Genomic DNA, 24,363 nt, shown 5'->3' with positions numbered 1-24,363 from the left:
TCTTTTAGTGAGTTGATTTTAAGTATTAAAGTAGTTTTAATATAGTAGTATTTCTAAAGCGGATATATGATGATTTATTTATTTATTTTTTGAAAAAAATATCTATTTACTAAAGCGACCAATGTCCTTGCAAAAAGAAAAAAAAAATCAATGTCGTTTTACTAAGTCCCAATATATACACTAAGACAAGTCCCTATACCGTATATCAAATTAAGTTAATCAAAATCAAAAGAGGAAGGTTGGCTGCCGAGTAACTTTAATTTAGAGTCATTGAATTTAATTTTATGTAGAGTAGATAGGGAATTTTCCAATGCCTCAAATTAACCAATTCTAAATTGGTGACTTCCATTTGATTTCGAAAGACCTTGTGTTTTTCTCTTGATATGACTTTTAAGTCTTCACAGTATCAAACTCTAAACGGGCTTACTAGTTATTTAGTATGCATTGTTAAAACAAATAATCACATTTGTGAGCTCTATTTGATCTTTATTCATTTATCTTTAATGAGAAGATGCATAAGAATTAGGCAAGTTGATTACTTGATGAAGTTATTAGTTTGTTGTCCAAGTAGTTGACGGTGTTGACATAAACGTTCAACTTTTAAGCGGGAATAATCTCCATGATTATTGAACTTGGAATATAAAAGATATAAATAAGTAATTTCATTGTATCTCACCGAAAGAAAAAAAAGAAGAAGTAATCTCATCGTACTATAGGTCATAATTTAGTTGAGCTTGAGACTCATTCTAGTAAGAGTGATCGTGCTTATCACATCACATCACATGTTTAATGTATCGATATGTCGTTGTAATGACAAATTACTCAATCAAACTTTTTCTTTAAATCTCAATTAGCAATAAAAACTATTTATATCCATTATGAATAGAGAGACCTAAAAAATCAAATACTACTTGTTCTCTCTATTCCTAATCTAAAAAATGAAAAACAAATCTAAGAATTATGAGTTGTGTTGTTAACTAGAAAAACAAATCATGAACTTGAAGTTCCACCAAAAGAAATCGACATCAAACCTTGTTGATTTTCTTCTTCTTCTTCTTCTCTTCCTCATACTCAAGATCATCAGTTGGAAGCTCAAACTTACAAACAGGACAACAATTCCTCAACCCTAACCAAGGAACAATGCAATCTCCATGGTAGTCATGACCACAAGGCAATTTATTTGCTTTTTCACCAACTTTCATTAATTCTTTACAAATTGCACACTCTAAATCAATCTCAGAGGGTTTGATTTCAAAAGTGGGTAACTCCATTACCACTGTTTTGGATGCCGGTGGAGCTCCTCTTATTGAATTTTCATCACTATCAATTGAATTCTGCAAAAAAGTTTGGTATCCTTGCTCATCAAGATAATCTCGTGGATTTCCAATATACCCAATTTGAACCATCACCCGATCTCGTAAACCCCTTAAACGCCTGAGTGTCCCTTCAAGTGTCCGTACGGTTGCAGCATTATGATCTTCTTCTACGATTTGATTATTGGGTACTGGATCAGAAGACGGTGGAAGAGATTGAAGTGTAGGGGATTCTTGATTCTGGGTATTAGGCGGAGGAGCCGGTATTGGATTATCAGGAGGAGCAATGGTGGTGGTGATTGAAACAACACATCCATTGTTACACTCTTGACAGATGATATCATGTTGATTTTCTGCTAGGGTTTTGATAAAAACTCTTTTGTTGCAGTTATAACACCAGTATTGTAAGGGTTCAGATGTTAATGGGTTTTGTTGTTGAGGTTGGGTTTCCGCCATTGTTAGGGTTAGGAATCGGAGAGAGAAGGTAGATTCCTCTTTCGATTTATATAATCTGTTAATATTGATAGTACTAATCAATTTCGGATAATCACCGTTTATTAAAAATCGAAGGGTTTCCACTTATTTAAAACACTTCAATTTGATTTGGAGATATAGATGACCTACTGAATAGAGTTGTCGATAATTAGTAATTAGGAATAAAATATTACAATTACTATCTTTCACACAATTGTATGTGTAATTAACTTAGAACCCTTTCTGTCTTTTTTAAATTTCCTTTTAAGTATAAGATTGTCCATAATTGATTTTCTTTTCTTTTACAAAATAATTGATTTGCTTTTTTTTTTTTTTTTTGGAAAGATACTATACTAGTTTATTTATATTTTTAATAACTCAAAGTTTAATATATCATACTTTTAATGAGGTAATTGAATTTGGGATGTCCAGAGTTTTGGACTTTATTTCAACACTATCAATCACTCACACAACCGAGTGTTGAGAAACGTGCGTTGACTTGCTAAAAACTCACGGAAATCTATCCTCTCCATCTAAAGACAATATATTTGGGCAATATTTTTATAGTAAGCCTTTTTCCTCTTTGGCCAATGGGTAACCTATCTAAACGGGCAAATGGACAATTAGACTCCACGAACGGCTAGTAGTTCGTACCCGTAAGCGAGCCAACAATCCAATTGACCTTCCGTAAGGCCCACACACTTGAAGCTCAGATTACATAGTACACTCCTTAGTTTGATATAACAAATTGGTTGAGGAGCAATCTAGTTCATTTGCTCGTGTCGCGGTCCACATACATTCATATATTATATTCTCACAACCGGTAGCAAGGAATCGCTGAGCAACCATTGATGCGATTTAGTTTTTGGGTGTGGCTAAAAGCACCCGACCAAAATATTATAAGCAAATGGGGCTTTTCTTGACTCGGGTCTATGATCGTTGACCCAAAATCTCTATACGCACGCAGTCAACTAACCTGGGTAAAGCTCACCTCCATCACTTGGTGATACAAGTGACCTTTGATTTACTCTACTCCTAAATTTAGACTTTACCTTGGGACCTCCTTCATCATCCATATGTCCAAGCTCGATCGTCGATGAAGATGACAAGAGTCCAATCAAAGAAGTAAGACTGGTAGTACCGCAAACTGACGACCCGTCTACGCCGGATATGGCTTTCCAAGCACGCGTTTTGGGCTTAAGTACATGTACGATTTGATGTTTCTGAATACATTCTTTACTTGTCGATCACAACCCTTAACGATATCAACAACTTCGATGCAAAGTGGGGTTTTACCAGTTGGAAAACTCATGACAACAAATCAACCAAAGAGAGGGAATTTAGAGTTTTTGGTTGGGGTTTTAGTTTAAACCCAGGTCCATTTAATATGAAAGAACATATTATAATTACGATTTTTGCTAATTGTGGGGTTGCTAGTGGTGGCCCTGATGCTTATTCAATGAAAGCTTATTATAAACAGAGTTCTGAGTTTTGTTTGTGGACTTCTAATTGTATTGACTACCACCAAGATGATTTCCTCAGTCACATAGTATTAGTAGTAAATTAATTTATATTAGTAACAAAACTAAGCAACATTAAGAACAATAATGAGGGGGGGGTAGCGTGAGATCTACATTAAACAAGAAAAGTTTCAGCAGGAAATAGGAAGTCCACCATCCACATGTTCACATCACTTTGTCTCCTGTAATTATTGGTGAAGATTAGGAACCTTTAATTATATTACTAACTAATACTACTAGAATTTATTTGGCTCTGTCTCTAATGACATCAATCCCCATTTCAGTTGGATCTGTGGCTTGGACTTCATAATGAACCCCATCTAACACTCTTCTTATTCCATCTTTTGATGTTGCATACAACATTTTTGCCCTAATCCTTGATCCTGCTGGAGACCTGTAAATGAAAACCCAACTTATCAATAATAGGAAATTTTATAACAAAATTACGGAAAGATTTCAACAATGATGATATTCTACCCTACTAGTGAGCGGATGAGTTAAGTTGCCCGACTAGGATGGCTTGTTGAGTGTATATATAGAGGGAAAGTAACTCAACTGGAAAGTGACTAGGAAATTCATTACAATGGCATTTGATACATCAAAGATGTGATAAACACGATAATCGACAAATTAAACCGTGAAGCAAATGGGCCTAAAGCCCAATAAAATAAACGGCTTAAAGTCTATCTAACTAGTACATTATTTGTATCTTTAATAACCTAAATTAAATAAACCATGGATTTCACTTCCTCTGGAAATCGAACCTTGCACATCCATGGATTCCACTCTCAACATATTGTGACGGGCTTCCTCAACCCCTCAACTTGGTGTCAGCCCACCAGTTTTGACTTTTTCACTCTAATACAAGTATGCAATTTTACAAATTGTTTAATCTAAAAGAAGATGCTGGGGTCATAAATTAGACGTGAATGTGAATGATAAAGGTCGCGGCTTTGGGGAATATAAAAAATTCTCTAGGGAATAAAGATTCAGTCAGTTAAAACTTGACTTAGAGAACATATTTATTTTTTAATCCAAAACAATGTCAAATTGTTTTTTAGTCATTAGTCTTCATCTTCACCTTAGTTTCACCCACAAACTCCGATCACCACCACCACAATTACCTGTCATCGCCACTACCACAACCACCAATTTTTTGTTTCTCTCTCTCTCCCTCCTTTTTCTCCTCTCTTTCTCTCTCCATTTCTCATACTTTCTCTCTCTAAAAAACTGACTACGAGAAAACCCATTTGTCTTCTTCCACTCGAGAGAAAATGGATGTTGCTGTTGTCGTCTCAATTCGTCTAAGTTTATGGGTTCAAACAAGTTTAATGTTTAATTATGTAGGTAGGTTTATTACCCCATCTTCCTTAATTTTAAATCCTTTTGAAAACCCAGTTTTATTCTGATCTCAAAAAGGGGCAATGGTTTCTTCTTATGATTCTATATTTGTTTTTCATCTCTCTAGAGATGATTAATTTAAAGTAGATGTCAAACCCTAACAGATGAACCGATTTCTACTTACACTTTAAAATACTACATGCATGCTTAGAAAAGGGGACTTTGTAGATCTCGCCCTAGAAAATGATGTTAACCTAAAAGACCCTATTAAGATTCATGAGTCACTAGATACTTTCTTCTCGCCCGCAACAAGCGAGTTCATCGTGTTCTATTGCTCTTTCTGAAACTTGTAGGATGTTACGAAACTACAACCATGCCTTCTGCCTGTGGTGTTGAAATGATTCATACTATGTCTTTATTCCATGATGAAAGAAAGAGAGGGAGAGACCGAAAGAGAAGATAACAGTTAGTGAGAGAGGAGAAGAAAGGAGATAGAAGAGGTGAAAATGGTGGCGGAAATGATGGTGGTATGAAGTTGTGGAAGTGAAGGTGATAGAGAAGATGAAGATTAGGGAGCAATGTTTGATCAAGTGAGTTTTTGGGCTAATGTATAATATGCCCCGGAGAATGTATAAAAAAACATGAATTCCCTAGAGAATTTATTCCCCGGAGATTAATTTTTATTCCCCAAAGCCGTGACCATGATAAAATAGCCTTCCACATACAAGAAAAAATTCTCAGACATATATATAAGACATCCCCACACCGACTAAATACAACCACTTAGATCGATTGAATTTAAAAGTGATAATTAATAATTGTAGAGAGAGAGAGAGAGAGAGAGAGAGAGTCAAATCATGCAATGAAGAAGATCTTGCTTTTCCGGCAGTTATCATCAGTGACGAAGTCAAAATCGAAAACAGCATACCGGCAATCATTATCTGGAAGAGAAGAAGCAAGATCATCATAGCTCTCGCCAGGTCCACCAACCTTATCAACGGCTAACAATTTAGATCTCTCATCGATTTTGAAAACTAAATAACGATGTACTTTTTTCCATTTCATCTCCATGAATTTGTTCTTGCATTCATCAGTTGCCCACATCCCTGTCGTCGCCTAAATCATATTCAATAAAACACAAACCCTTAAACATTACATACAAGAATTTCTAGAGAGAGAAAGAGATCTAGAGAGAGATAGAAAGGTTTAATTACCATCTTAAAAGCCATTGCCATGGTTGAAGAATACTACAGTACTTTGTTTAATTTGTGAGGTTACTACTAGTGGGCATAGAGAGAGAGAGAGAGAGTGAGTGCGGCAGGAGTAGTAAATTGTTTTGTATTTATATAGTGATGGAGATAGTGAAAGTGCCATTGGTGTTCATATCAATTACGGATTTACCGTGATTGCTTCTCTTCTAATAATATTACACTAGTACTTAGTTAATTGACTGTTTTGACCTTTTTAAACATCTACTTAATACAAAGGAATGTGTAGGGGGAATGGACAATCTTTTTGGTAGTATAAACTTATAGGAAAATGAACTGGGGACTCCTAGGCATACTCCACAAGTGTACTCCCTTTCACAGGATAAGGTTATTTTGGTCTTTTCAGTCTGACAAAAGTTGTGAAAAGACCAAAATGGTCGTGTCATTGTGAGGGGGAGTCCACCGGGGAGTATGCCCAGGGAGTCCCCCTATCATCGAAAACACTTGTATGTCAAGTCTTGGTTCAATCTCCACCTCCCCAAAACACCTTCATAATTGAAAGGATAAAATTGTAGGCCTAAAAACAAATAAGACATAATGATAGGAGTGATACAAGAGTCTTACATGTTAAGTCATTATCTAATTATTTTATAGCATCTTTTTATTATGAACAAAAGTGTAACGAGGTTGTATGACCGAAAGAATTCCCTAAACAACAGAAAACTGAGTAAATTTTTGACGTTTGTACTAGAACATAACATACTATGGTTTTTCTGCCTTGTGTACAAGGTACTAAGAATTTACGGGATACAACACATAGGAGAAAGTAATGTTATCCACATTCACATAACGGGGGGAGATCCACATTCACATAAGGGGAGGGGGGCAAAAAAAAAAGAAGGAAAGATGAACCATTTGATTAGAGGTTGGAATTGGATGCCCACTAATTTGTGTTGCTTCCTTTTACATTAAAGTGTCCCCTCTCTTTTTTCTTTTAATTAGACAAATGAATTGTCAAAGTTTCAATTCCCATTGCATTTGTTAGGTACTTTTGGAACTTATACGAACTTGGTCAAAAAGCAGGGTTCGTCCGTCCGTCCGTCTTCTCCCCCTTATTTGTGTGTGTTTGTCCTCTGTGAGCAGTTGCTGAGACATAATCTAGAGAGAGAGAGAGAGAGAGAGGGAGACAAGGATGGTAGCAGATAGATTGATAATCTAGAGAGAGAGAGATTATGTACCACATGAGAGGAAGTGGGGAGATGGGTAGAGTGTGTCCACCAGTATTCCTGGCTGAGATCCATTTTTGAAGAAAACAAACACTTCAATCAGTGCCCATATGACTCTCTCTCTCTCTCTCTCTCTCTCTCTCTCTCTCTCTCTCTCTCTCTCTCTCTCTCTCTCTCTCATAATTTAACTACTACTAATTCAAGTAGCTCTCTCTCTCTCTCTCTCTCTCTCTCTCATAATTTAACTACTACTAATTCAAGTAGTAACAAGTAGGATACATACAGGTTAGACAATATCATCTCCTCATCTGATTTCCAATATCAGCTTGTCCCTTGCCAGCTTCTATTCTACCTCTCACTCTCTCTCTCTATATATGTCATTTGTTTGATGTATTTCACACTGTCCAAATTACTAAAGACGCATTCGATTCTTCGTCAGTGATCAATTCCAAAAAATTTAAAACTTTGAAGACCTACAAACAGAAGACCCTAGTGCCTCGAGGAGAGCGTACCTGAACTCAGAGACTAAAATGTTTGCATATGAAGTCGCATGTTATTTCTGAGTTCTTAGACATCACAAAATCATTAATATCTTGTTTACTAAACAGTTAGGACTTTATATTTCGGTATTAAAGTATAAAAACAATGCTACAATTTTACATAAATAATATTATTATTTTCTTTGGACACAGAAAATAATTTACAAAATAATTTACCCCTTTTACACATGTAGGGACGTAGCAACCTGTCTTGAATCATAAAACCGTAGATTGAAACATCGGCAATGTTCACCATATCAACTATGTTGGCTATGCTTTAGCTTCTAGAGTTTTAGACCAATTTAATCAACAGATAACATTTACTTTTAACCGTAGAACTATCGTTCTGTCAATTTTACGAACAAATGTTGTAGTGCTCAGGACAGTTTTGGTCTAACTATACGGTAACGGGAATGTGATTATAACCTAATTACTAATCTTAAAAAGATTTAATGACAACCGGACTTCCATAAATATCAAACAGAATGCAATACAAAGCTTCAAGGGTTCATAAACATAAATTCTAAAATTCCTTGTTTGCATTAAATAACATCACGAAGATCAAAGATATGAAGTTCACAAAAGCATAACAATTCTAGAATTTCAGTCAATGAGGATCAAAGTTTTGGAGATAACTTCACGCTCGCTAAGGGTAGGGGGAAATCACTGAATATTGCATTGAGAAACCTCTTAGGGCCTAGGGTGTCTGGCGGCACGTGCAGCTCGAAGCCTCGAACAATATCATTTCTCCTCTTGTGGCTTGTCTTCATCCTTTTTGGGCTGATAATTAACATGCAAAAATGAAATAAATTATTCATGTACAGAAAAGTATTTATACGAAGTATTAAGCATATTGCAAGTAAGAAATAGATCATCCCTGAAGATACAAGGCAAAATAGTACATCATCTTACTAGCATGCTTTAATCTTTACATCATAAACTAAAGAACTTAAAGTTCATATAAGGAAATAGGGAGCAGTGTGCTCCAATTTCGCACTCTTCAGGACCATAGTCCAATGACTACTAATCCAAGTTTTCAAATTCAGTAGATACGTAAGCCTCGAGGCGGTCAAGGCGATTCGGCCTGTTCTGGCCTCGTGGCATACACATCTACTAACAAAAACAAAACGTACAAGCATTGATTAAAGGTTATGTAACATAAAACGTAAGAAAATTTATATTTCTTGTTTGTTGAACACTTGAATATTTTTATATATGTAGCGAAGTGAAAAAAAGACTATTATGTTATCTTTTTCAATAGATGTGGTATCACTTTTTTCTTCTACACTATTGAGTTTCAGCAACATATATTATATTTATATAGAGATGTAATAGTTAATTTTTAAGACTCACCTCTCCTTGGCCGGGAAGAGATGCAAGCAAATCTCTCACAGAAGGGTCATTTGGATCAACCCCAGGAAGCTGTGACATCAGAAATACACCATTAGATGTTGAAAGCAAGCAAAAATAATATAGTTTGTTGGTTAGTGCAGTTAAAGTACATACAGAGTTGATGATGGATTGCATAAATGATTGATCTCCTAGCACTTGACTCATTCCCCCAGTCTGGTTACCTGCATTTTCCTCCACAGACATTTGAAGGGCTGCATAAAACAAGCAACAACAAGGAGACATATGAGAAACTATAAAACAATTTTCATAATAAAAGTTCTAATCGAAGGGGTTCAAGTCTACATATCGGAACAGAATTTCTAAAGGAGCCAGATCACTTCGACAGAGTATATGCCAATCAAGCAGTGTTTACTTACATCCTCCATTGGTCAAACACGAAAGTTCCTTCAGTGATCAAACTGCTTCTTTAATATGATCACCAAATGAAATCCTATTGGTTTTTTATATGTAGGTTTTGCCAATATCAACCATTACATTCACCGTAGGAGAAAAAAACAACAACCATTTCAAATATGAGGTGGCCAACTAGCAAATTTTCTTATCAGCATTACACATTTGCACTTATACAACTTACGTCGACTTCCGGATGTCATTTCCATTGTAGCAAGTTGTGGACACATAAAAGGTCAACAAAATAACGGCGTACATGGATAGCGAAGGTAGATGTACTGTACAGGAGAATTTCTAAGATGATCGATTAATAAAATATATGATGCAGCATGGTATAAGGTTAAAGCAAATTGGCAAGTCCTAAACGAAAATACTTGCAGGACATAGAACACTCACCCATGGCTAATTCTTGATCCTCTGTAGTCGCCTCCATCATATCTGTGTCCCCTACTGATGCACTGCCAGAAAGACTAGACATTGGGTCATCCATGGACATTGAAAGGGCCTGGGCTAGCAATGCCGACTCGTCATCCTGATACAAATTTCAAAATATGGAAAACTGGTTTAGAGCAATAACAGGAGCACCTTAAAAAGTTAAGGATCACCTTAAGAAGTTAAGGATCTAGAGAGTGTCAACTATAAAACAAACAGAAGATTGAGCAACTTTATGACATTTCATGAGGACACATTTTTTTCATGAGCACATATTTAAAGTAACACCAGAATCATAATTCTCTTTAATCTGTTTTTCTGATCAAATCAAAAGAAAAATAAACTTAAACAAGGGGTTTTCCAGTTTTTCTACATTTTCTTTTGATATCTATGGCACATTATTATTTCATGCATAACAGTCACAAACTTACGACGCATATGTAAAGGCCATTGTTCTTTATGAGCAAATATTAATGAAATATGTGTCCTTAAAAAGTATATTAAGAAAATCACAAAGTAGAAAGCACTTCAACCTAAAGCAAAGAACGAACCATTTGGTCATTTATTTTGCTTTCATCATTAGCAGCAGTAGATCCAGCATTTTCAGTCATAGTTGCATCTTGTGAATTAGATGGTTGACCTTGCTTAGAAGCATCATCTGCTGTCTTCTTTGCAGCGGCTTCTTGTCTAGCCCTTTCCTCCTCCATGGAGACTCTAAGAGCAAGAGCAAGCTCAGGATCTAAGTTGGGATCCACACCAAAATCATAACCAGCGGCACTACCAGTAGCAGCAGCTGCAGCTGCAGCAAAACCGCTTCCTCCTTCGCCATCTCCAGTGAAGATGGGTGTGCTGCAAACGAGGAAAAGGAAATATATCACTTAAAACGCACCAGAATTAATATGAGATGCACAAAAAATCTTTAAGTGGAAACTGAACTGAAAAATATGCATTATATTTAATATAAATTTTACCTTATAAGGACATCAGAAAGAACACCAGCACTTGGAGGGACATGAACAATATGGCTCGTATCACTATTGTTTACAGAAGCAAGGAGAGCTTCCAACTTTTCTGGTTTTCCTTCATCATCTTCACCAAAATCGACGATATCAAGAGCTACACTATTCTTTTTTAGCTTCTTTCCAATTGTTTCTAATGCTTTCTTGTCATATTTCACTGGACTGAACCACACAATGAAAGCGAAATTATATTAAAAAGAGAAGGTAGTCAACTTTTGAAAACGTTACGATATATTTCCTCCTTTTAAGAAGACTATAATATATTAAGTTACCTTCCAGCAAACACTATAATCCTCTGCTGTTGTTTTTTGTTTTGTCGGTGCTTAAGAGCCAATTGGGCTACCTGAATACCAGCAGCCATGTTCATCTCACCACCTACCTCTAACCCTAAATACCCAAGGAAAAACAAACTTTCAGGCTTTCGGCGTACAACATTCTCTATAATTTTCTAAACAAAACAAGTAATGGGCGCTAATTCAATAACAATTTAAAGGGGAACTGCAAAAGAACTAACCGTGCATGCAAGCCAATATCTTGCCAAGATCACTGGTAGGGGTGACCAATACACGAACACCTTTCCCAGCCATTGTTAGAATTCCAACTGTATTCTCAGGATTTGACTACAAAACAATCAAACTTTCCTAATCTTAGATCACATCATAACAAACAAACTGAACAATGCCTACTCAAAATTGAAACTTTTCGAGCACCCAATTGTATAAAGACTACCAAGCAAATCACGGACTTTGTATCAAACCCTAAAAGACAGTTAAATTGATAACCTAAACTTCAAAAACCAATAAAATTGGGGGAAAGAGGTTATTCAGAATCACCTGTGTTTTAGCACCGCAGATGAGATTTACAGCGTCAGCCTGAGCTTGAAATCTGGTCGGAGAATAATCACCGTTTCTCGTCCATTCAGAGTTATCAATACATATCATAGTCGCCTGATGAATAAAAACAAAACAATTAATCAGATCAGATCAAATCAAAACCCTAATTCATAGAAACGTAAGCAATAGAAACCAAATTGAAATCTTAGTAGTATTGAAGAAGAACAAGGTAGTTCGTTTGTAAACCTCGAGAACCATTCTTGAAGTTTTGGAGTGTGACCGAAGAAAGATTTGAGAAAGAAATAACTCAGAAAGAAGACCGAGAAACAAATAAATAGTCGAGGTGTTTCCTTTTCGATTAGGATTTAGGAAGGGTAAGTGTTAAAAGCGCCTCCAATTTTGAAGCCCAATTAGTAGTATGGGTCGTGGACCTAGATGCAATTGCCTACGTGAAGCGCCTATAGATAGATGGTAGAGAGTACAAGGGAAAGCAAGTGCTAGACCCAAAACCAACTTTCATACTCCTTCTCTTGTTGGAGAAAATTTATTGCATATAAAAAAATATTTGTGTATAAATTATCACAATCTAGACAACAACTTATCGAAAACAAAAACTGAAAAAATAAGTTTCTAAATGACATTTGGAAGAGAGAAATGTTAAATGATTCGAAAATTGGGACCGACCATTGACCAAATGGTGATGTCGCTAGCTCTAATTGGTCAAGCAATTTGTCTCTCCCCATAGTCTGACCAATTGGAGTCGGCTACATCACCATTTGGGCTCTCAATTTTCGGGTCTTTTCACATTTCTGCTTGGAACATTATGAAAGACTAAATAAGCTTAGATATGTTTGTGTTTGTGGTGCCTGCACCTATACCAAACATCTACCCCAGTTCAACTTACTTCCCACAACTTCTAAGTTACTGAGCTTCTCAATCTCTCAAAGCTAGGTTCATCGATTCAATCATATATTAGTACTTCTGTTTATGTATGTTTCTTGTTGGTCTCTTTATTAACTACTACTTTTATAGTTGCCTCTGCTGCTAGTGTAGATCAACAATTCGACATAACTGGGGATGATGGTTGTGGTAAGATGCTTGATAACTCTAGGGTTTCTCATCAGAAAACTCTCGAACAGAAGAGGAGAGAATGAGTCTAGGGTTTCTGACCTAGTCTTCTCTAAGTCCTCTAAAGTCAAGTAGTCATACATTGACTAAGTCAAGGTCCAGCCCACATATATCAGCTGACAAGAAGTCTTCTAAAGGCACCTGCAAGATTAAGAGAATAATTAGTTAGTAACTCCTTTAGTTAATTCTGTTACATTCTGTTATAGTTAATAACAAACTCTTAGTTTCTCTTTAAATAGAATTGTAATCTCATTTGAGTTTAATATTGAATAAAATCTGAGTATTAGAGAAACTTACATGGTATCAGCAGTCTTGGTTAGATCAAATTAGGGTTTCTCAGCAATACTCCATCATCAATCTCTCATCCATCCTCAATATCTCGTAAAATCACATCAAGAAGATGAAAATTGAGTTAAAATCATCATCAATATCAAGTAAAATTAGATCAACATCAAAGTAAAATCATCAATATCAAGTAAAATCAGATCAATATCAAAGTAATATCAAGATCAAAGTCAAATTAGATCTTTTACTTACTGTTTTTTCGTGCTCTTCTTCAACAAGGTTTTTCTTTCTCATCATGGCTTCTGCAAATTTAGGTAATCTCCCACCTATTTCCTCTGTAACTAGTTTCATTACTGAAAAACTTGATGACTCCAATTTTCTGATGTGGAGAGATCAAGTTGAAACAATGCTGAATACTTATGAACTCATTGGGTTTGTAAATGGTTCTTTTGAAGAACCTCCTCAAATCAAGATTATTCATGGAGTAGAACAGGTGAATCCTGACTTTCTCTTATGGAGAAGTAAGGAAAGTTTTGTCAAATCCTATCTTAAAAGTACACTTTCTAAATCTATCTATTATGACATCTATGGATTGAAATCTGCACAAGAAATCTGGAACTACTTAGAAATCACAAACAATGAAGGATTAGAATAAAAAAAAGATCAGCTAAGAAGAAAATTACAGAGTATAAAAAAGGGTAATTCTTCAATTTCTGAGTACTTAAGGGAATTAAAACAAGTTTCAGATGCTTTACTTTCTGTTCATGATAGGGTAAATGATTCAGAGTTAGTCAGATTGGCTATTCAAGGTCTATCCTCTGACTATGATCAATTCACCATTGCTCTTAGGGCTCATAATGAACACCTATCATTAGCACAACTAAAATCCAGACTTATCCAACATGAACAATGGTTATTAGCAAAAGAAAGTGATCATGAGGTTTATTATGTAAAAAGAACTGTTCCTTCTTCTGTTCAAAGGAACAAACCATCCCCAAATTTCTATAGAAATCAATCCTATGTGAGAAAAGAGGGTTCTATTTCACAAACCCAAGGCAATAAATCAAAAAATCAAAGAGCTGATGACTTTGATTTCACCACAGTTCCATGTGGAATCTGCAAAAGATGGGGTCATGTTGCTACTGATTGCTATTTCAGATACAAACCAAATAAACCACAGTCAGGATACTATACTGAAGAACAGGATCAAAATGGTAATATTGGTAATGAAGAAATGCCAAAATCATATCCTTATGAAGAGGAATCTCTTCTTGAATGCAACAATGCCATTGTTTCCACTTATGAACAAAATTATCAACAAATATCTACAGATACAGATGCTGATGTATTTGAGGAGTGTTATACTGCTATTGAACACTCACTTGATGACATTTTTGAAGACTGTCATCCTTTCTTTACTCATGAGGAATGTCATGTTATTTCCCATACTTCTGATTCTATGAATCACAAAGACAAGGCTTGGCTAGCTGATACAGGGGCTAGCAGCCATATGACCCATACAGCTGAAAATTTATCATCATCTCAAGCTTATAATGGAACTGAGGCAGTAATGGTTGGCAGTGGGAATTTCTTACCAATTGCCAGTACAGGTACATCTAAGCTATCTACTTCTACTTGTGTATTTGATCTTCATAAGGTCTTATGTGTTCCTAGTCTTAAAAGAAACTTGTTATCCATTTCAAAATTTACCAAGGATAACTCTGTTTCAATGGAATTTATGCCATGGGGATACAATATAAGGGATATTTGGTCAAAACAAATCTTGGCAGAGGGTCCTGTTAGAAACAACCTATACCCTATTGAAGTTCAAAATGACTTGTTTAAGTCAAGAACAGTCTCAGCTCATACAGCCCAAGTAGCATCACCATATACAACTTGGCATGCCAGATTAGGTCACTCTCATAGTGGTGTCATAAAACAATTACATCATGAAAACAAAATCCTATTATCTAATCCAAATGATAAATCTTTTTGTCAATCTTGTGAGATGGGTAAAAGTAAATGTTTGCCTTTTGAAACTTCTACTACTACCACAAATACACCTTTACACCTAGTACATTGTGACATTTGGGGACCAGCCCCTGTTTCTACACCTAATGGGGCAAGATACTACATTTTATTCTTGGATGATTTCAGCAAATATAGTTGGGTGTATGCTATGAAGTTAAGATCAGACAGTGTGAAATGTTTCACCCATTTCAAAGCTACAAATGAAAACCTCCTCAAAGAAAAAATAGTTTATTTTCAGTCAGAAGGTGCTCCTGAACTTCAAAAGGGTGATTTTAGAACATTTTTGGACACAAATGGTATAATTTTCAGAAGTTCTTGCCCATATACACCTCAGCAAAATGGGAAAGCTGAGAGGAAACATAGGCATATCACTGAGTTAGGCAATACATTATCTTTTCACAGCTGTTTGCCAAAACATCTATGGTTTGATGCTTTTAGCACTGCAGTCTATGTCATAAATAGAGTTCCATCTAAGACTCTAAATGGGGTTTCTCCTTTTGAGGTACTTTTTCACATCACACCTGATTATTCTATCTTTAAGATCTTTGGTTGTGCTTGTTACCCTCATTTGGGAGTACTTAGGAAAGATAAACTCAGTCCTAAAAGTATCCAATGTGTCTTTTTGGGATACAACACTGATCATAAAGGATATAGGTGCTATGATCCTCTTACAAAGAGGTTATATATATCCAGACATGTTTCATTTGATGAAAGCAACTTTCCATATGCTTCCATCCTTGAGAAACAATCTGGGTGTGATCAGAATTCAACACCACATATATCATTACCTTTTCCTTCTCTGGATTTCACCACATCTGACCATCCTGAGCTAGGTTCATCTAGTATTACTACTAGCACACCTACTAGCTCAGAACCTAGTTATCTACCCTCTCATGGATCAGGGACACCTAACTTAGCAGCTAGTACACCATCTAATCCAGAGTTGCCAACAACTGATCAGATTGTTACAAGAAGGAAGAATGGTATTATCAAAAATAAGCCACTGCCTACTGATTTTGTGGCACATTTTTCATCACCTCACACTCTTAATGTTGCCTATCTATCCATCCTTCAACTTCCAACTGAGCCTACTACCTATAAAGAGGCCTCTAAGCATGTTGAATGGTGTAAGGCTATGAATGAAGAATTCCAGGCTCTTCAACAAAATGAAACATGGTCACTTGTTCCAGCCACAAATCAGATGAATATCTTAGGCTGCAAGTGGGTTTTTAAGCTCAAACAGAAAAGTGATGGAACTATTGAGAGATACAAGGCTAGGCTTGTTGCAAAGGGTTTCCATCAACAAGAAGGTGTGGACTATGAAGAGACATTTAGTCCTGTGGTCAAGGCAACCACTATTAGACTAGTCTTAACAGTAGCAGTCACAAACTCATGGATTATTAAGCAACTTGATGTCTCAAATGCTTTCTTGCATGGAACTCTAGATGAAGCAGTTTATATGATTCAACCACCTGAGTTTGCTGAATCAGGTAGGGAATCCTATGTTTGTCATCTTCACAAAGCACTTTATGGTCTTAAACAGGCACCTAGGGCCTGGTTTAACAAGTTTGCATCTTTTCTACATACCTATGGCTTTCAAAAGAGCAAAACAGATCATTCCATGTTTGTTTATCATCTACCATCTGATATAATAGTTCTATTGCTCTATGTGGATGATATAATACTCACAGGAAGCTCTACTTCTCTGATAGATAAACTTATAATTGATCTAAGTGCAGCATTCAAAATGAAAGATTTGGGTACTCTTTCATACTTCCTGGGTATAGAGGTTTCTACTTTTCCTCTTAAACATGAAATGGTCTTAACACAGAAGAAATATACATTACAACTACTCCAGAAGGCAAATTTATTGGATTCAAAGCCTTCAAAACTACCAGTTTCAAGTGGACAGAGGGTATCTATAACTGATGGTGATGAGCTTTCTAGCCCTACTGAGTATAGAAGTTTGGTAGGAGCACTCCAGTACCTTACTCTAACTCGTCCAGACATATCATATGCAGTTAATTATGCAGCACAGTTTATGCACAAGCCAACATCAGTTCATATGATTATAGTCAAAAAGATATTAAGATATCTCAAGGGAACTATGGGGTTAGGCATTTCTATTACTGCTAGTGATCTATCAACCCTAATAGCTTACTCTGACTCTGATTGGGCTGGGTGTCCAGACTCACGCAAGTCTACTGGTGGTTTTTGTGTCTTTCTAGGGACAAGTCTTCTCTCATGGAGTTCGAAAAAGCAAGCCACAGTGGCTCGTTCTTCTACTGAAGCAGAATATAAGGCTTTATCATCAGTAGCAACAGAGGTGATTTGGATTTCATACCTTATGAGCGAGCTTAAGATTTCCATGAAAAACCCTTTCGTTTTGTACTGTGATAATATCAGTGCGAAATACCTTGCTTCAAACCCTATTTTCCATGCTCGGACGAAGCACATCGAGGTGGATTTCCATTATGTTCGAGACCTAGTAATGGATGGTACTGTGGTTGTTCATCATGTTTCAACTCTTGATCAGATCGCTGACATCTTCACGAAGGGGCTACCACTCGATCTTTTTCAAAAAATGAGGAACAAACTCATGATTCATCATCCTTCTTCACCATTAGTTTGAGGGGGGCTGATAACTCTAGGGTTTCTCATCAGAAAACTCTCGAACAGAAGAGGAGAGAATGAGTCTAGGGTTTCTGACCTAGTCTTCTCTAGTCTTCTCTAAGTCCTCTAAAGTCAAGTAGTCATACATTGACTAAGTCAAGGTCCAGCCCACATATATCAGCTGACAAGAAGTCTTCTAAAGGCACCTGCAAGATTAAGAGAATAATTAGTTAGTAACTACTTTAGTTAATTCTGTTACATTCTGTTATAGTTAATAACAAACTCTTAGTTTCTCTTTAAATAGAATTGTAATCTCATTTGAGTTTAATATTGAATAAAATCTGAGTATTAGAGAAACTTACAATGCTCAACAATGGACAACTGTCTTTGGCAGCTCCGCCGGCAGTGTCACTGCTTACTATGTAAGCCTCCATTAACAATACTCACCTTCTTTCATCACCCATCACTGATCTATTATATTCATAAACTTGATTAGTTCTAACTTGTTTGTTGTAAATTGATGCAGTTATCATCTCAAGGACCAACCCATGATGAAATCGATTTCGAATTCTTAGGGAATGTTAGTGGGGATCCCTACATTCTTCATACTAATGTGTTCAGTCAAGGAAAAGATAACAGAGAGCAGCAATTCTATCTATTGTTCGACCCAGCCTCCGATTTCCACACTATCCTCTGAAATCCTCAACACATCATGTAAGTAACCCAAAACCTCAAGTTCATCAATTCATATTGTTGTTTAACAATGATTAGTTAATGCTCTCATTTCAGCTTCTCTGTCGATGGAACTCCAATCAGAGAATTCAAGAACTCAGAATATCTTGGTGTCTCTTACCCAAAGAACCAACCCATGAGGATCTATTCAAGCCTCTGGAACGACGACGACTGGGCAACGAGGGGAGGTCTAGTCAAGACAGATTGGTCTCATGCTCAATTTTCTGCTTCCTCTCGGTACTTCAATGCCGATGCTTCCACCAACAATCCATGGTTTTCACAAGAATTGGATTCGTCTAACCAAGGTAAGATGAAATGGGTGCAGAAAAGCTACATGATTTACAACTACTGTTCCGACACTAAACGCTTCCCACAGGGCATGCCTGCAGAATGCGCCACTACCTATTAATCTTCTATTACGACCAACTGAAAATGCCGCACAACTACAGTTGATGGATCATTCTTTATAAATTTTCTGATATGTAACATTAATATCTAAATTATTCGTTCATACTTGATACTTATTCTTTTTACCATGTTTTGGTGTAATAATGATACGATGTAAAATGATATAATTAATAATGATTATCAAAGTATTTGGCCTGACTGAACTATAAAGAAAATATTGAGTAGATTTAATCTCATAGGAACACCAGTTGATTCAAATCATAATTTGAAGTATATTGAGTTCAAAATGTTATGGACATATTCATCGATTTTCTTCTCTTTAATGCGTTATGCTACTTCCGTTTTACGTATAAAGTATTCAATTTGACTTAAATTTATTATATAAAGAATATCAGCTAGATTGAGAATACAAAAATACAAGAAGATTTCAATTCAAAAGATTAAGTATATTCAGTTTGTAATTCAAGTACACTTTTGATTTTATCAAAACAAAATGGTTGGAGACTAATCAGAGCAATCTAATTCAAGAAACAAAACATGAATTCCAACAGGCTTGTCACATCAAAACTCCTGTAAATAGTTGTGAAATCTAGACCAAGACATCAGGGGTTGATAGCTCAGTGGCAGTCGTGGCAGTCGCATTCTTCCTTTTGATAATTACGGACCAAGAGATAAGTTCTAGAGCAACGGCTATGGCACCCAAGGTCGATATAACTGCGATGTAGATATTCTTCCACTTCTTCTCTGGGTCTAATATCTCAATACCTTTAAAGACGTTCAAAACACTCAGCACAATCACGACATAACCCGTCAACTGATGATAGACATTCCAGTAGCATCTGTACTTGTGATCTGGTTTTGGCCTTAGACGCATTGCAAGGACCTGTAATGTAGCGAGAGCAAAGAGAACAATGCCGATATACCTGTGAGCGTCGTATTGGATGCCCGAAGATTTCTTACCCAACACAAGACCAGTTGCCCACCCACCAACACCAACTGCATAAGCTGTTGTCTGACATGCTATGTGCAAGTAAAACCATGCCGGACCCTTGGAATCAACTCCCTTCAAATACCTTGCAATTATCGCACCCAACGGCATTAGTGTTCCCCAACTCACTGCATTCACCACCCCATGTACATTCTTGAGTTTAATTCTTGGACTTGCTCCTCCTTTTGTTGGTTTTGATATGTATCCTGAGAGAAGATTAAGAGAACCAAAAGATCGAACATTGGGTCCTGAAATACTGTGCATCCCAGGAGTTATTCCGTCGAGAAGAGGTCCATCTTGCCATAACTGATTTATAGTTGTAATGTTATCGTCAGGAAGTTGGAATGTTGCAAATATAGTGATCTCATTATTGGCGTAGGTTGCAGATATATCATGAACAGGGAAACTAAGAGGTCCCTCTTGGAGTTGGGTTTTGTAACTATTCAATGGGGAAGAGTAGGCATGCATTGAACCATTGGGACCTTGAAAAGCAACAAAAGCTTGGGCTCCAACCATACCAGTTTTAGTAGGATTTATTGCCCATGCAACCCATGTTGAAGAAGTGATGTTTGCGTGTCGATAAGCGATATCAACAATTCCGGTTGACTGGTTGAAATTCCAATGAATGAAAGAGTCGAGAACAGGAAGATCATTGCAGAAGTTGTAAACACGGGGGGTTTCATCGCCAAAAGAATAGGTCGAGCAAGTTTGTTGAAGTAGTTGAGCAGAGGATGAAGATGAAAAGAAAAGAAGAATAATGAATGATGAGAAGAAAAGAGGTGATTTGAACAGAGAAGAAGACATGTTATTAATGGCTAGTAGTCGATCAAGTAGTATTATGGATTCTCTAGTGGGGGTTCTTCTGTATATATAGATGTTAGAGGTTTCTTCCTAAACCAAGTTGAATTTCTATTTCCCATCTCTAACCGACAATAAACTTTCTAATTCTTAGTATTTTTCAAGTTCAAGTGTAGGATCCAAGAAACAACAAATTTGGTTAGTAGTTTATATTTCTAAATAATTCTACTTGGAGTAGAAAGGAACGACCCAAATTTGGTTATTAGTTTCTAATTCTTAAACCACCTATCCAAACGGCAACCTAACACTAAGAGCATCTCCAGTGCAAAACTCAATTTTAGAAATTTGGAGTGCCGCATAAGATTTTGAGAGTTTTTCTTAAAAAATTATCTCCAATGCATCTCAAAGAAGATGTGTCGAGGGTGGAATAGAGATATCTCAAAAGAACGTTCTATTTCTAGAGTGTCTTCTTGAGATATCTCTAATTGTCCAACTCATGATTACTCATAAATATTAAATTTTAACCAATAGAAATCAAGTCTTCGTATATTTCGAAAATAATTAATTTTTTTGCAAAAATAACTATGCCACATAAGTAAAATAAAAAAAGTTTAGAGTTTTGCATTGGAGACGTACAAGAATTGAGGATCTCTATTTTCGCCACTTAGGAGTGAGAATTTCAATTGGAACTCGACAAATAGGACGAATAGAGATGTTTTTGAATTTTGTATTGGAGGTGCTCTGAGATAGTACTCGATGGAATCAGAATCCGAATTGGGGTAAACCATGGAATTGCAAAGAAGTCAAATGTTATATATTCATCAAATTTACTTGAAATTCAATTTGGATAGTTAATTATCTTAATCTGTTTGTGTTTCGTTCGACCAGGTATTAGATTGTCAATGACCATGGGTAGAACCAACATTTCTAAGTGTGCCCTGACTAGCCTAAAATTACTAAAGAGTACATATATTTTCATATGGGACGGATGTTTATTTGTAAAACTAAAAAGAAATTTGTTACTAGTTTATTGCATATAATGAGAAGTAATAGATGTGAAAGGTAATTTTGTCAAAACTAGAGTTCTATCTATTACAAAATAATTTGGTTAATACTCCATATAACTTTTATTTATTTTTTTGTGAAAAAACGATCACTAATTTCTTTAGTTTTAAGTTCCCTAAGTATTTTCATAATTTGCGTTTAGATTTTTAACGAAACAAAATATAAATGTGTTGGTTTTTAAGAATATAAAAGTTTAACAATTTTTTTTTGTAAATTAAGCCTTCCAGTAACATAATCTAAAACAAAGCAATATGGAAAAACATTCCTTATGAAAATTCACAAGATACCAAAAAAAAAAACCATGGCCAAACATTAAATTTGAGACACATATGTGTTAGGCCACTGCGTGGGAATTTTATTACAGGTCTGGGTAATATTGACTTGTAGCTAGCCAATGTTTATAATTCATCAGAGTTAGGTTTATACACAGCCAAACCATTTTCTACCCAAGCAGCATAACCACCTCCCATGTTGCTTACATGTTGGAAACCCTGCAAATGATAGAAAAAATTACTACTCAAATTTGTAAGAGTAAGTATATCAGATCAACGGTAAACCCGAAACATATTCGAAAGACAAATGCATCCTATACATAATACTGATCACGATAATTGACAAAAATGGTCATATTGTCTTGTTAAAAGTGTCCTTTATGGAAACATCACAAGATGTCAAGCCACACCCTGAGCCCACACGAAATAGACATCGATCAGTATAGCTTTGTCGTCCCTATTGAGTACTCTAAACATAATAATGGGTGTCATTTTATTAGACCATGTTGGTATTTTATTCACGATCCAATCCAACCCAACCCAACAGACCATACTATATCATGTATTTGTCGTACTATATTTCCATTACACCATATTGTGATCCAAGCAATCCGACCCATAATGAACCTCTAAGCAATTCAAAAGAAACCGTGAAAGGAATTAAAAAGGACAAATTGAGATATATCATTACAGCTTTGAGAAGATCGGCTGTTGCATCAAGTGACCTAACCCCACTTTGACAACCCTGTCCACCATTAAAAATACTCACATTAAGGTAACTCCAATTACAAACATTATTCATCAAAACCTTATATTTTCAGCCGCAATAAAGAGCTTACCACAATCAAGTAGTCATCTTTTTTACAAGCTGATAATACCTCCTCCAAGAACTTGGGATTTTTCACTCTACCTAAATTCGAAAATAAATAAACATAATTTCTCAATATGCCCCTTCACCAAGTAGTCGTAAAATTGGAATATAAGTTGATTCTAAAGTAACTTTGTAGTATTTCTATTGTACAGTTACTGGAGATCCAACTCAAAACTAATCGACAAAAATAAAAAGAGCAGATTGAGATTACTACAACCTTGAGGTGTGATGAACATGTAAGGAATGTTAAGAGCATTATGAAAATCGATGTGGCCTCTCTTATACTCCTCTGTTGTCCTGTTTCACCCAAAATTAAAAGGCATAATAATCAAGATTGAAAACCCCAAAAAAAATATTACAGAGTTGCTAGAGAAACAGGTAGTACTCACCTAACATCAATATATTGATGGTGGAAATGATGAACTAATTCCTTAGCTTTATGGACATCAATGGTCACAAGACTCTTAACTTCTAGAGAACTGTCACCGGGAACAAGAAAAAGAAGAAACAAGAAGAAGAACAACAATAAAATCTTGAAAATCTTATTAACATACAAACACTTACTTAAAAGATCTGATTGAAATGAAGAATGATATCTTATTTGAGAAGCCATGACTTTTCAAAAGACAAATTTTTGAATCCGAAGTTTTGATTATGAGAAGTATAAGACCATTAAAGAAGATGAAATGAAACATGAAGGGTAGGTTTGAATGTTACTATGTTAGGTATTAAAATAAGAAAAGAAACTACACCTATAGTGGACAATAAACAAGATTAGATTAGAAAAAAACATCGACACAATTTTTTTCGTTGATTTTAAGTCATTGTTTTCAAGAAACAACTGCGGAGAATTTCTTGTCGGAATAGTATATCTTCTGCTTGTTACTTTATGGGATGCTAAGTATGACTAGGGAAAAACAACACTAGTGTATGTGTATCTATGGGCAAACTCACTGTTTTGCCTTCATGATGTATGACGACAAATGACTTGGTTAGCAAATTGTCTGACTGCCCTGTAATTTGTTTTTTCATATTGGGTGGCTGTTATTCGTGAAATAAAGAAAAAGATCTGATTGAAATGAAGAATGATACCTTATTTGAGAAGCCATGACTTTTCTGGAGACAAATTTCTGAATCTTAAATTTTGATTATAAGAAGTATAAAACCACTAAAGAAGATGAAATGACACATGAAGGGTAGGTTGTAATTGAATGTTAGGTGTTTAAATAAGAAAAGAAACTACACCTATAGTGGACAACAAACAAGATTAGATTAGATTAGATTAGATTAGATTAGATGAGATAGGATGGGATAGAATGAGTCAAGATTATTTTTTTTGTTTAGCGGAAAAGATTCCACTAGTTAGTACGGGTTCGAATAGATTACATTTTTTCCATATCCTTATCAGTGTTCTATATTATAGTAAATACTTGACACCTTACTCCAATAAAATTTGACACAATT

General features: G+C 35.8%; 4 protein-coding genes and 1 pseudogene across 6 annotated transcripts; all 5 read right to left on the bottom strand.

The window, feature by feature from the left end:
* Nucleotides 1–822: 822 nt before the first annotated feature.
* Nucleotides 823–1,880, bottom strand: LOC147533700 (E3 ubiquitin-protein ligase CIP8-like). The gene has a single exon (XM_086648682.1). It carries the CDS (start codon nt 1,767–1,769, stop codon nt 1,026–1,028), a length of 744 nt encoding a protein of 247 aa, XP_086504808.1. The 5' UTR covers nt 1,770–1,880; the 3' UTR covers nt 823–1,025.
* Nucleotides 1,881–3,361: 1,481 nt separating this feature from the next.
* Nucleotides 3,362–5,947, bottom strand: LOC147533699 (actin-depolymerizing factor 5-like). The gene is made up of 3 exons (XM_086648260.1): nt 5,863–5,947; nt 5,506–5,764; nt 3,362–3,702 (listed from the first exon to the last, which is right to left on the bottom strand). Exons 1-3 carry the CDS (start codon nt 5,881–5,883, stop codon nt 3,551–3,553), a joined length of 432 nt encoding a protein of 143 aa, XP_086504386.1. The 5' UTR covers nt 5,884–5,947; the 3' UTR covers nt 3,362–3,550.
* A 2,122-nt stretch (nt 5,948–8,069) lies between these two features.
* On the bottom strand, nt 8,070–12,046 carry LOC147533698 (26S proteasome non-ATPase regulatory subunit 4 homolog). The gene is made up of 10 exons (XM_086648259.1): nt 11,955–12,046; nt 11,709–11,822; nt 11,390–11,495; nt 11,148–11,262; nt 10,828–11,037; nt 10,408–10,705; nt 9,821–9,956; nt 9,128–9,225; nt 8,975–9,043; nt 8,070–8,401 (listed from the first exon to the last, which is right to left on the bottom strand). Exons 1-10 carry the CDS (start codon nt 11,964–11,966, stop codon nt 8,363–8,365), a joined length of 1,197 nt encoding a protein of 398 aa, XP_086504385.1. The 5' UTR covers nt 11,967–12,046; the 3' UTR covers nt 8,070–8,362.
* Nucleotides 12,047–19,330: 7,284 nt separating this feature from the next.
* On the bottom strand, nt 19,331–20,697 carry LOC147533697 (cytochrome b561 and DOMON domain-containing protein At5g47530 pseudogene; annotated as a pseudogene). The gene has a single exon (XR_015227714.1). The product of XR_015227714.1 is annotated as a cytochrome b561 and DOMON domain-containing protein At5g47530 pseudogene (transcript).
* A 1,311-nt stretch (nt 20,698–22,008) lies between these two features.
* On the bottom strand, nt 22,009–24,155 carry LOC147533696 (thiosulfate sulfurtransferase 18-like). 2 transcript variants are annotated; one of them, XM_086648258.1, is made up of 6 exons: nt 23,992–24,155; nt 23,289–23,378; nt 23,117–23,196; nt 22,868–22,938; nt 22,720–22,773; nt 22,009–22,247 (listed from the first exon to the last, which is right to left on the bottom strand). In XM_086648258.1, exons 1-6 carry the CDS (start codon nt 24,006–24,008, stop codon nt 22,155–22,157), a joined length of 405 nt encoding a protein of 134 aa, XP_086504384.1. In that variant the 5' UTR covers nt 24,009–24,155; the 3' UTR covers nt 22,009–22,154. The 2 variants fall into 2 exon arrangements, with proteins under 2 accessions (XP_086504384.1, XP_086504383.1); XM_086648257.1 differs by lacking the exon at nt 23,992–24,155 and having other exon boundaries at nt 23,289–23,626.
* Nucleotides 24,156–24,363: the final 208 nt, after the last annotated feature.

This window comes from Eschscholzia californica, unplaced genomic scaffold (assembly GCF_041429995.1).
Source record: "Eschscholzia californica isolate CP2 unplaced genomic scaffold, dmEscCali1.0.p SCAF_6, whole genome shotgun sequence".
Classification (NCBI taxonomy): domain Eukaryota; kingdom Viridiplantae; phylum Streptophyta; class Magnoliopsida; order Ranunculales; family Papaveraceae; genus Eschscholzia; species Eschscholzia californica.
The sequence above is the reverse complement of the archived record's forward strand: the minus strand, read 5'-3'. Positions and strand labels throughout refer to the sequence as shown.